At 42.1% G+C, this 13770-nt stretch overlaps 1 protein-coding gene across 1 annotated transcript in view; it reads right to left on the reverse strand.

Moving 5' to 3' along the window:
- Positions 1–943: 943 nt before the first annotated feature.
- PKDCC (protein kinase domain containing, cytoplasmic) overlaps positions 944–13770 on the reverse strand; it is a 59071-nt gene continuing 46244 nt past the window's right edge. The window contains exons 6-7 of the mRNA XM_075267064.1: positions 5541–5714; positions 944–2248 (exon numbers count right to left, since the gene is read on the reverse strand). Of these exons, the coding sequence (XP_075123165.1) occupies positions 2166–2248; positions 5541–5714 (257 nt within the window). The 3' untranslated portion in view covers positions 944–2165. The remainder of the gene's footprint in view (positions 2249–5540; positions 5715–13770) is intronic.

Here is a 13770-nt window from a genome sequence, read left to right on the forward strand (position 1 = left end):
GCCGATCCCGATCATGAAATTTGCTCAATTGCCGATCGGAATCCAATCTTTTCCGATCCTAATCGCTCAACCCTAGTCAATGCTTCTCTATGGAGTCACTTTTGGGGTTGAGTTGATCTTGAGATAACCTCCGACCTCGATCCCACTGGAAAAGATCGGGATCGGATTTACGATCATGAAATTTACTCAATCGTCAATCGGAATCTGATCTTTTCCAATACCGATCGCTCAACCCTAATAGTGACACATACAGGTTGTAACAAATCAGAATAACCAAAATTCTAACAGAAGACAAAAATATCAGCCTACAACAAAGGAATTTCGTAATCGAATAATTTACAAAATTCACGATTTTTGGTAAGATCTCCTTATGGACAAGACGTATTCATTAGGTAGCATGACGATAATAGAAAAATTTGTTGCGCTCTACTCCCTGTTGATACACAGGACACGCCAGGATACCCCTGCCCATAGGGTGCATTTTCCGTGTTTTGGGATGGGACCAAAAGTAGGGGAGAGCGGAGACCCATTCAACATGGGAGTGACAAGGAATCGTAAATTTTTTTGTTATCCCATGCTAGCCCCTTTTTTTTTTAAAGCGATGGACCCACAGACACCCATTTGCTTCGGTACAGCACCAGGTTACCAAGATACCCTATGAATAGTTCCATCGCAATATTCCACCATGAAGACATTGGTCTAACTTTTTGGAACCAGACAAGTTTTTGTAGACCCATGAACATCTATAGAAAAAGCCAAACTGTAGTTACGACTACAGATACCGGATTTGGTTCTATAGCAAAAAACTGGCTGTTTTCTAGAAATTTTTAAATATTTTTGACATGAAATATGTTGCCATTTTTTTTTTATAGAATTTGAGTGCATAAGCCGTATGGGCACAGCCACCATTACTCTACTATTTCTGATAAAATTCTTATTCGCCGCCAGTCTAAGGCCATTCTTTGTATGTTTTGTGAGGTAAGCGTTATATTTGGTCATAAATATTCCATGTTAGTTTTGGCTTAAAGGGATAGTCACCTCTGTACAACTATTTTCCACAAGCCCTGTAAAAGTACAGTATATAGACGTCATAACTGGAGGGTCCTCCATTTGGGACCCATCTCTATGAATCACGGCTCCTACTTCGGATGACCTCAAGTCAGTGGAGCATCTGGCATAGGCATCCATCAGTTATATGGTCACCCCTTTATGTAAAAGGTTGCCATATAGTAGCCTCAGACGGGGCTTCCCCAACTGTAGGAGGTTTTGACAAACCAAACCTATGGAAATCAGTTGATCACCAGGATTATTGATGGGATCTGATTGGAGTGCCCCTTTAAGGCAGGGTCTTTTTGGTTCAATACTGGATAGAATACATGTTTTTGGTAAAAGATAAGTGATGACATTTGGTAAATATAATGATCACACCTTGACTTTATTTTTATCATTTTTAGATTTTTTTTTTAGTAGGAGATCCTACACCTTGAACTTTTTTCCCCGTAGAAGTCTATTTTTGATGACGGAGGTGCTACGTGCTGCACTTTCTTAGAAGTTCTTCCTCAAACTACCAAAGAGCTTCCCAATCTCTCAACCATTCGACCCATATATTAGTTTTACACTTCTTTGGAACCCTCGAAACGTATGAGCTATGGCTTTGTTTTGCTAGAATCCTCATGGAGCGACACCTTAAATTAAGATGTTTTATAATTAAAATCTCATAATTTACAATTAAAGTAACACACACGTATAACATAACAAATAGTTTCTCATCCCTGTAGAAAATTACGGAAATATTTCGCACCGGGGCGAAAGTCGCCGGCGTACCATTGGACAGTCACACAGAATGTAAAGCCAGCAGCCTACTGACATTGGTGTGCTCAAACCAATCCAAATGTCATTCTTCTTCACCGCAGAAATAGCACTATATACAGATTGAAGATAATCACCATATTCATTATCTTCATTTCTAACAGTGTATCACATTTTTTTGTCTTTGAAAATCACATTTTTTTTAAACAAAAATAAAAAAAAAAATTGCTGAATTATTGCACATCCATCCTGGTAAATTCAGGTAAATTTGAATAGCACTCTAGAAATTAGAATGAATATTAGTGCATTTTCTTCAATTCAATCCATGCTAAAGGACCTTAACGGAATCAATTTGGTCAATCTGTTTTCAGGTAGATTATTTTGCTTTGATCAGGAACGAGATTTCTTGAGCCTGTTTTGAAGAAGACGAGATGTCGCCCTAAAAAATATAAAAAATAATAAAAATCAACAAAACTTACAATACTGTAACATATCAAGAGAGATGAAAATACAAACAAATGGTTTTATTTGACCAGTGTTGGTCTAGTCCACAAGAGGAGCGGAGGACCCAGCCTCTAACACAATAATGGTCTAGGACCATGATGGCGAACCTATGGCATGCGTGCCAGAGAGGGCAAGCAGAGCCCCTTCTGCTGGCACAAGTGCAACTGCCTGGATCGCTCACTTACATAAGTCATCAGCGCCCACAGTCAACAGGAGAAGGATACCCGGCGGCTCTTCAGGTAAGAATATTTGTGTGTGTACTGTGTTGGAAGGGGATTACTGTGGAGCATTTAATACTGTGTGGGGAGGGGGACTACTGTGGACCATTTCGTACTGTGTGGGGAGGGGGAACTAGTGTGCAGCATTTCATACTGTGTGGGGAGGGGGACTAATGTGGAACATTTCATACTGTGTGAGGAGGGGGAACTATTGTGCAGCATTTCATACTGTGTGGGGAGGGGTACTAATGTGGAACATTTCATACTGTGTGGGGAGGGGGAACTATTGCGCAGCATTACATACTGTGTGGGGAGGTGGACTACTGTGGAACATTTCATACTGTGTGGGGAGGGGGAACTACTGTGCAGCATTACATACTGTGTGGGGAGGGGGACTACTGTGGAACATTTCATACTGTGTGGGGAGGGGGAACTAGTGTGCAGCATTTCATACTGTGTGGGGAGGGAGGCTACTGTGGAGAATTTAACACTGTGTGGGTAGGGGGGTTATTGTGGAGTATATAATCCTTTGTGGGGGCCACTGCGGGGCAGATTGTACTGTGTGGGGTCCCCTCACTATTTATATCTCACAGTACCAAATGCAGAGACCTTTATCTTTCAGTAGAAAATCTGTAAAGCCCCATTCACACAACTGTAATTTGTGGGTCCGCAATTGTGTATCCACAGAGCTTTAAGGTTAAATTGCCGTGTTGGCACTCCGCGATAATTTATTGGGCTTTGGGTTGCAGTTTGGGAACTCGGTCTCAAAAAGGTTCGCCATCACTGGTCTACAAGAAGGTACCTAAATGTATACCATGGACTAAGGATACTATGGTCTATTTCCTAGGGGTTGGAAGAGGGCAGGCCTCTAGAATCGTTTTATCCCAAGGAACCCCAAACCAACACTGAGTCTGCCCCTCAACCACTTTCAGCCTTTTGGAAACTAAAGCATCATATTATATGTTTTGTGCCTATATGCAAAAGATTATCCGCTGCCTGTTTCCAAGCCAACACTGGTGTTTGGGTTTCCGTTCTTCGGTTCTGCTTGGGGACCTAAAAACTGAAAACCAAATCCAGACCCCCTAGACTATAATGGTCTCCACCCAATAAATGTGGAAGAAAAGTCCTGTTGTCTTGAATGTTTGTTTGTCTAACAACTTTCCCCCCAATGTTCCATCCATACATACGTACAATCGGTTCTATCAAACATCCATGGGTCCTAAATCGGGAGAGGGAAGTAAACCACATCCAGACCGCTATGGCTTTGACTTATCTCTTGTAACAACAAAAGGATTGGACATGTTGAAATCCAATAGGCCAGTCCTGTTATTCCCTTACGGAAGAGGAAGCCCCTATGTTAATCAGATGGTTGGCCAGTCCCAATGAAATTAGTGGGCTCGGATGATAATCTAATGTGTATGACCATAAGACTACGCGACTCCAGCCACTGGATGTTTCCCCATGCAGTCTTAACATAGTGCATGGTGTTGTTTTTGTCGTTTAGCTTCTTAGTAATCTGCAAATAAATTTAGGATCGCTACAGTTACTTAATATTAGGATCCTTGAATCCAGCCTCTCTAATGTAGAACCAGAAATAACTGCGTTCTTGTCTTCAGGTGGTGAGAAGGGCCGGCTTTCTGCTTAGCATCAATTACACAATCAATCCTTCTTCACATTCATTCTATCAGCCTATCTTTCACTAAAGTGTTGTATGTTTTTCTTCCCAAGATACTTGTGTCTGATCTAATGACTGTTGAAATAGGCTCAGACTCCATCGTCTCCGTCCAAGTCAACGACTTCTGCAGCAACGCAGAGGAATTCTCACCTTCTCTTGTGGAGCTGGTTGATTTTTTTTTTATGTTAAATGTTTTTGATTTACAAAATTAATTCATGCCTACAATATTCCTAAAATTGTATAATACTCCAGTGCTCAGTACTGCCTAGGATAGAAGCGTACTGAGTAGGGTTGAGCCGATCTTGAGATTTCAGGATTGTTTTTAAAATCCGATTTCCAATCATTTGCCAGCCAATCCCGATCCCAATTCCGATTCTAATGCAAGTCAATGTGATTTTTTAATGATCGAAGATCGGATTTTAAAAATGATCCTATTCACTACACTGCATGGAGTCCAAAAATTGAATGCTTCAATTTTTGGACTCAACGCTGTGTAGTGATTAAAAAATCTGCCAGCTACTTACCTGCACAGATCCACTGCCGCTGTCACTCCCCATTCTTCTTGGTCCTCTCCTCTCTCATTCACACGCCTTCAGAGTGCTGTGCACGCCCCCGCCTCCCTAGGCTAGTGATACTGATGCTGGGAGTAGGCGGGGCTTGTTGTGGCTTAGGAGAGTGTGGGAGGGTACAGGGCGGGGAGACGTGAGTGCATCACTTATATCACTCCTCCCAGTACCTGCCCACACTCTCCTAAGCCAGAACAAGCCCGCCTATTCCCAGCATCTGTAACACTAGCCTAGGGAAGCTGGGGCATGCACGGCGCTCTGAAGGCATGTGAATGAGAGAGGAGAGGACCGAGAAGAACGGGGAGCGGCAGCAGATCTGTGCAGGTAAGTTAAGAGATCGGGATCGGAATTCCATTCCGATCTTTTTAGGCGGGATTGGAACCCAATCATGAAATTTACTCGATCGCCAATCGGAATCTGATCTTTTCCGATCCCGATCGCTCAACCCTAGTACTGAGAAATCCAAGCAACATCAACCCAAGAGAATCTAAAAAAGCCAACACAGTGACATCTGTATATAGTAAAGCCAACATCAATTTTTGTGGTCCATTAACATGCCTGAACGTATGGCTATTGGTATCATTGGATTCGTTATCATTCCGACATGTTCCTAAAAATCAGTGGATATGAGACAAGTATCCAAACTAAAGGTCACAGTAAGGTCAAAGTTGGATTGTTATAGTCACAACTCAGATGACTGAAGACCAGCTATTGCTCGGTTTTTCCATGTTTGTGAAATAAACTTTGTGTAAGTAAATATAGAATTACCTGTCCAGGTTGTTTGGTTGGTCCAGATAAAGGCTTTACACTGAGAATGGCTTTCACAGACTTCTATGGCTTCATTTATGTCAAACACAGAAAGGAGGCATCCACTGTGATGGTAAGATGGCCAACACCTGTAGTCTTCATCCACTATCGAAACATCTTCCACTTGCCTATATTCTGAAAGACACAAAATAAGAGTTGTGAACTTGCCTGCTGACTACACTGACGATCATGAATACATTTATGCATAGAACCAGTGACCATAATTTCATATACATAGTATGATAGTTACTGGTGGATTACCGATAATAAGACTCTTGTACATGGCCATAAATAACTCTGTACAAACTCCAACTTGTCTATGGAGCCCTAGTACACCGCTGATACATAAGGATTGTGTTCTATTGGATACATTGTTTCTAGGGAAGAATGCTCTCATAATATAGTCCCATATGGAGGTACCATATATAGGGATCCCTATGGTTTTTAAATTCATTGATTTTTTTGGTAATTCCCTATGAACAGGTAAAAATCTTTCTTAGTTTGACTATCCTGCCCTTCACCTACAGTTATTTGGGGTACTTAGGATTAGTTTCCCCCAACATGACACTTTTAGATAGTTGAGTCATGTGTAGGACCATAACACCGAGCAGAGACTCTCCACTAAATTCCCGGCTGAACAGAGAGGTGAGTATGAAGAGTTGGTTATTTTAAGCCTCTGCATGGGTTATAGTGAAACTAATAGGTCACTTTTCATTATACATTTCCTTTAAAGAGGACATTTCACCACCTCCACCATCCCCAATGCTTTGCATCCTGAGCAATCTTTGTTCTTAGTTTCAGCACAATTATGCTATCCGATGTCAGGTAGGTGGTCTGTGCCATTTTGCCCCATCCTAGGACCGCCCACTTGTCTCTATAGAGCATAATTGTGCTGAAACGATCAGAAATGATTGCTCAGGAATGGTGGGGGCTAGAGAAAAAATTAAAACTGCACCAGAATCAGTGTTGCAGCGACTATTGAAAGATGTAAAGGGTTAGTGGAGGCCGTAAAAGATCCTCTATAAGAACATGGAGTTACATTGTCATTCCCTACTCTGAATTCTTCATATTCTTTAGCTGGTATAGTATGAGTTGGCCGCCGACCAGAACTTCCCTTGAGCAGGCCAGATTTTCCTACGTAATAAATTAACACAAGCTGCAAATTAGTCAAAGTGCTGACATTAGCTCGAGATATCTTAATGCCTGACAAACAAGCCATGGGCAATTTGTTTTCACTGGTCGATAAGTATGTGACCTCTATCATTAGCTTAAAGCCAAATGAATGGCTCAGGCTCTCGGCCCGCGTGAAATGATCAGAGCGGCTTGAGATCTCCTCTCGCTTCCGTCTTAATTTTTGATGTAAGGAAGGAACGAGCTCAATAGACTCTCCTAATTAACTGAAATTCCCTAAGACTCTCATTAATAGATCTGGAGGAGGACTACACGGAATCTGTCACTTCGCTTCCTCGCCCTCCTTCTCCGGACTGACTAATATATTACCAGCCGCTCTTGGCTGCCGTTCAGTCTCAGATGGATTTAAAAGCCACCCTCTTGTTCCCTGTTCACAGCTCCTTCAAGTTCCCCCGGCCATCACTGAGCTTCCTTTATTCCCAAACCATCAGTGAATTAATGACTTATAAATATAACAACTTCGCTCATTTATAAACATACGATTTCGATGTAATAACTCAAGCCCAGGATTCATATTTTTCTATTGCATGTAACCTGCGCCGTGCAAACCACACAGCGAGGGGCTGAGCAAAGACTAAGTCAATAGTGACTTATGCAAGGCCTATATTTATGAAGGTCGAAATTTAACCCCTGTACACGGACTCCTTCCTCCGAGGTTTAATGAGGACCTAGTAAGACGGTCCTTACGTGTAGCGACGGCTTCTTATCTCAACCCTGTTTACCTAAATTCCAAGGCAAGTGCAGATAACGTGAAAGATTTTCGGTGACGTCCTTTACAAGCTGCGCGATGAATAGAATTCTCAGGAGATACGAGAATATTAAGATGTGATTGAGTAGTTACACAAGTGGCCAAAGAATTCGTGAACTTGACACATTTGCATGAAATTGTGTTTTATCAATGAAGACAAACACCTGGCACAGGGAGGGAGTTGGTTCGCCATTAAGTTCCAGTGAAAACCAATATAGCAGGATAAATAGAAAAATAAAAGGCAAAAAAATGAAGATATAAAGACCTTGTGGGTGTTCCGGACCATAATTTAATCCACAAGGATTAAATTTGCAGTAAGAATTGACACATTGTGGATTCTACACCGATGGTCACTGTCCATTTGGACATGTGGATGAGATAGATGGGTTCAAATCTCACGTACTTTGCAGCTACTGTACATTGTGGATTTTCCACTTGCAAATTTGGATGTACAATCTGCAGCACGTTGCCACATGTGAATGTACTCATAGTCCTGACATAGCAAGGCTCGATTCACACCTGAACTCGGTTTTCCGTTTACGGATCCTGCCGGGCTTTTCTCCTCGTGTTTTTTAGCAGTCTAGTCTATGGGGTCCGTGGGTCTCCCCGGTTAACCGGGTCCCCACCCAAACCTGAATAACAGAAACCCAAGCGCAGGTGTGAGCCTAGTTTGTATGGCTGAAAAGACATATGTCCCCCAAGTCCAGCCTATTCTTCTGCAGTGTTGATCCAGAAGAAGACAAAAAACCTTAAGGCTAAGGCCCCACGTGGCGTCCTGTGGCAAAAAAACATTGTGAGAAATACTGCGGCGGCAACACACAGTGCCTTGCACAGAAAGTTCAAAGTTGAGAATTTGCTTTTTCAATTATACCTATAGGGAAACCACGAGAATTTCCGTAGGTGCAATGGACCTGCTGCGATTTCCAAAACTGCAACAATTTAAGAGATCACAGCGTGTGTTACCGCAAAGTGGGGATGGGATTCTCTAGAATGGGATTTGGTAGAATTGTATCCACTTTACTGTGACTCTAAAATGCCACATTTATTTTCACGGCATTTCCACCGCGGGCAATCCAGGGCATTTACTCCATGTGGTGCCCCGGACTATGAGTTAGAAGGCAATTTTCCTCATTCCTCAATTTTCTTATATAGAAAATCTATAGGTGCTTCATTTTTTGGGGAAAAAAAGCGATCACAAGCAAAGGGGTTGTGACCTCCATTCCATATGTCGTCTGAGACAATCACCCCACCCAATGTACAAAAAATACCCTACCAATATTATAAATGTGAAAGTTTTTGTGTTTGTGTGTTTGGATGTTTGTTCCTCAATCATGCAAAAACGGCTGAACGGATTTGAATGATATTTGGCATAGATAGTTTGTAACCTCAATGAACACATCGGCTACTTTTTATCCTGGTACATGCCATGGCTTCACGACTGTTATGAATTTATGTTCACATACTATATTACACTGCTCATCTTAGCTTCTGATAAAGCCAGGTCTGCTATCTCTCTATGTAAACAATCAGCTAACCCTCAGTCTATGGTGTACATACATCTGCATATTATTTGATCTGCTCCAGGCAGTGCTGACACACTGGATGGGAAAACACCTTTAATTCAAATTAGCAGTTTGCTCATTTTAAACATGCTGGGAAAAAGAAACTCTAATTTGTTGCAAAATTCTAAAACAAGTACAGCTATGAAGGAAGCCAGAAGTCACAGAGTTCTCCTCAAGCGGAACTGAGGGGGATCATCGGCGCCAACAACACGCTCATCATATGGTGTCCCAGCGAGCTGCTGAGATGCCAAAACAATCACAGGCATGGCGTAAGGAACAAGTTCAGCAGCAGGACAGCTTAAGAGCTGCTGAAATGCCAGAGCAGGCAAATCATCGACAGCAGCAATTTGCTGAATATAGGCGGATCATCGACGCCAACAACACGCAGACACAGGTAGAGGTTAGTATATAATAAAATATCCCAAATAAAAACTGTTAATTGTTATTATTATTATTATTATTTTCCTGTATTTGATCACTAATTACATTAATCAAACACCAGTCTTGATCCTTCTTTGGTAAATGGCAGAAATGACGGCTCGGGATCAGGATTTTCCCTCGTATTTCTCCCCACTATAGTGAATCTTGAGACGTCTGTTTCTGCTTCTTTTTTATTGTGGAAGTGGAGCTGCAGCGAGGAAATGGTTGTAGATTAGATCAATATTTACCTTTTAATTTTGCCCTAAAGGCTTTCCAAATACCGTATAATTGTTTGATGCCAATTGAAAACTGATTGGAAACAAAAGTCGTGTATATTTAGACCTAGTAGCGTATATATGTTTCTTCTCAAGCCACTCTGACTTGTGCTCATGTCTACACTAATATATATATGGTACAGGAAAATTGATTAAAATTCATGTGCGTGTACTAAAAATATATATTTTATCAGTTACTAGATTTCTTACAGGAGTTCTATGGAGCTTAAAAGGAAACAAAACTTATTCTTTAAAACACTGCCTCCCTTGTCCATGGACTGTGTCAGGTATTGCAGCTGAATCCCATTCTCTCGGACACTGTAACTCCATCCTATGGACAAACACAACAATGTTTCTACAAACAAAAATTAGAAATGTTCCTATAATTTAGAAAAAGCCCTTTTATTAAAAAGTATTTTCGTAACTGGGGCTTCATGAGCAAAATCTGTCGTGAGAATTGTGAAACATTCTATTTTTCTGAGATATTGAAATTAAAGTTATAATAATAATTAAAATTATTAAAGGGGCTCCAAGAGATTAGAAATGGCTTTTTTTTAAGGAATAATGCCACTCTTTTTCACAGGCTGTCTTTGGTACTGCAGCTCGACAAGATTCAAATGACGTATGTAGTGGTTAGGTTGTTCTTGTAACGTGCTATGGATAGTCGTAAAGAAAGCAGTGGATATAGTCAGAAGGTTGTTTGGACATTTTTGGATTGATCAATAGGGGGAATGGGACCCCTGCTCTTATAATAGGCGAAACCCCAACTTAACATACAAAAAATACATTATCTAGGATTGGAACACCTCCACCAAAACTACCTGCACTTTTTGCTCAGGAACGGTGGAGGCTAGAGAGAAAATTCCAACTGTGCCAGAATTGGGATAGGGATAGATGTACAGGCAGGGTTAGCTAGGGATTACCTTTATTTAGGTGGGAATGTTACTCACCTAGCTCTTTGGGGCTCTATCTGGTCGGGTTCCCTGTCAGCTTGCGATATGCACGAGCAGAATTTTTCCCATAGGAATGCATTGACCAGCGTTGATTGGCCGAATGCCATACAGAGTACAGCATTCGGCCAATCAACGCTGGTTCTGCCGGAGGAGGACTCCGCCTCCTCGCAGACAAGCCTCCAGCAGAACCAGCGTTGATTGGCCGAATGCTGTACTCTGTATGGCATTCAGCCAATCAACGCTGGTCAATGCATTCCTATGGGAAAAAGTCAGCTCCCACATATCGCAAGCTGACAGGGATCCCGATGTAATACAATGACTTGGGCATGTTAGTTGCCCCCAGACATGCCTCCCCTGATGTCCCAGTTGCAATCCAGGGTGTTGGCATCATTTCCTGAGGTATTATAGTGGACTTGGTGACTCTCCTGAGTCGAAGAGTGGGATCCCCTGAAACTAGCATTTTTTCCCCATAGACTATAATGGGGTTCGATATTCCCTCGAATAGTCGAATATTGAGGGGCTATTCGAACCGAATATAGAATATTTCACTATTCGCTCATCTCTAATGCTTAGAATTAGAATTTGTGGAGATGGTGAAAGGTCTTCTTTAACAATAACAGAGGGGCCTTCTGGTGAAAATTTTCTGTTAGTTACAAGGGGAAACCCTAAAACCTACATTGTCAGCCTTTGTTTTTTAGTTATGAATGCTTAACCAAACTTTGCCTTCACCTTAAAGGGATTTTATCATTAGAATCCCTTTTTTGAGGTACTACCACATTGGAATAGCCGAAAGACTATTCTTCCCCTACCTTTACTATTCTGCTCCAGGTCGCCGTTGCATTGATATTCCAGTTTGTCCTGATATGAAAATGAGTCTCCAGACAGAAATGGGGGAGTCTCCTGTGCTACCTTAAGACTCTCCAGCAATGCCTCTTCGTCAGTCACGCTTCTCTGCTGTGTCCTCCATGATGTCATTACCGGGCCGAGCCTGCGTTCAGGATGGAAATCCTGCGCATGCGCAGTCAGCTCTGCCATTGGGCTTTGGGCAGAATGTGCATGTCTGTTTGGGTATTTTACTGTATGTTACGGTACGTTCCATTAAATGGCCGAACAGACATGAGCAGTCAAAGCAATGGCAGAGCCAACTGAGCGTGCGCGGGATTTCTATCCGAACACAGGCTCGGTCTGATGATGATGACATGGAGGACGCGGCAGAGAGACGCGGCTGAAGAAGACTGAGGCGTCACTGGAGAGCCTTCAGGCAGTACATGGGACGTTCCCTGTGCACTGTGAAGACTCATTTGCATACCGGGAAAAAACAGAATATCAACGGAATGGCGGCGCAGAGCAGAATTATTAAGGTAGGGAACGAATAGTCTTTCTTAAGGCTATGCTGACTTGGTATTACCCCAAAAAGGGATTGTAATGATAGAACCCCTTTAAGAAACAAGGCATCAATTGGTAAGGCTCTAAATTAGAACTGGTCCTTTCCGTGGTGAGACATCTACCCACCTAGGAGATCTACTGCACCCATTAACTACTTTGATAGATAACGAGGGTGACCAAACAACCTCCTATGTTGGCCGACAGCTATTCTTCCTAACTTCCCTATACACATGAACACTTGGTTTGACCAAGCTTGCATGTGTTCTCAATGGGGAGAAAGTACTTGCCAGGCAGCTATAGTAGTGACCAATTTCCCCTGAAAATGAAGGATCAAGTATCTTAAATCCCAACCTATGCCGAATGAACTTTGTCCAAGCCATTTATTGATGTTAGATGGTCGGCCAGTCTTGCCAAAATCACCGGATTCAGCCGAGCTTAGTCTATTGTGTGTGGCGGCCTTTAGCTGGTGATAGAGGAGAGATGTGTATGTTAACATAATACTATAAGATCTGCCACTTTTTCAATATTCCCAAATTGAAATAGTTTCTCGGTAAATTCCTTCGGCCTTCTTAATACATTGCAGCTCTCCATGTATGACTTGACATCTGGCTCGCTTGACATTTTGCCTTGTTAAAACATTCCTAATGTGAACTGGAAAAATTCAAAGGACCGAAAGAAACGTATTCTACGGGCCCAAGTGTTTGGACAATTTACATTCCTTTTTGAGAAACTGATATTAAAATATCATAAGCTCAATTTTACAAAAATAGTCAAAAAATTTTCTTCTTTCCAAGGCACAAAAGTTTCAGCCGAAGAAATTCCCTTCAGTGTTTTTGTAAACTAAGCCCGGCACTGTCTTAGCGCTAATGATGAAGGCTTTGTCTCCCTCCAAAAGGAAGCTTACTTAAATGAAGTCAATGGAATTTGAAGCCTCTCAGCAGTAAATCACATCATCAAAAGGTCAAAGTTCTGGTCAATTTCCAGACTAATGATGTTTAAAACAAATAAATACTTGCCTAATACAAGAAATGGAGTCATAAATTTAAGGGTGGCATACGTGAAACGGTGAACACTCCACTGGCAAAGAAAAACAAGATGGAGAGGATCCAAAATTTGGACATGGAAATTGGAGATGGAGAAGTTTGACTGAAGAGTAGTATATGAAATATAAAAAAAAACTTGAGCGTCTTCGATAGTTGCAAGCTTTCGAGGCACTAGGCCCATTCCTCAGGTATGACAAACTTAAAGGGATTCTACCATTGAAAACCTTTTTTCTGTGGATAAGATGTCGGAATAGTCTTTAGAAAGTCTATTCGTCTCTTACCTTTAGATGTGATCTCCGCCGCGCCGTTCCTTAGAAATAACGGTTTTTACCGGTATGCAAATTAGTTCTCTTGCAGCAATGGGGGCGGGCCCCAGCGCTGAAAATGGGATGAGGGCGTCCCCACTGCTGCTCGAGAACAGGATCCTGCGACGCCTCTATCTTCTGCTGGATCCTCCCCTTCTTTCCTCATCTTTCACCTCTGACACCTGCACAGTTGGCTCTGCCAGTGAGACACTAGTAGAGCCGACAGCGCATGCCGGCCGGCGGCCATAGTTCTGAGGCCGCAATTGCGTGCATGCGCAGTCGGCTCTACTAGTGTCTCACTGGCAGAG

Source organism: Leptodactylus fuscus, chromosome 3 (assembly GCF_031893055.1).
Source record: "Leptodactylus fuscus isolate aLepFus1 chromosome 3, aLepFus1.hap2, whole genome shotgun sequence".
Taxonomy (NCBI): domain Eukaryota; kingdom Metazoa; phylum Chordata; class Amphibia; order Anura; family Leptodactylidae; genus Leptodactylus; species Leptodactylus fuscus.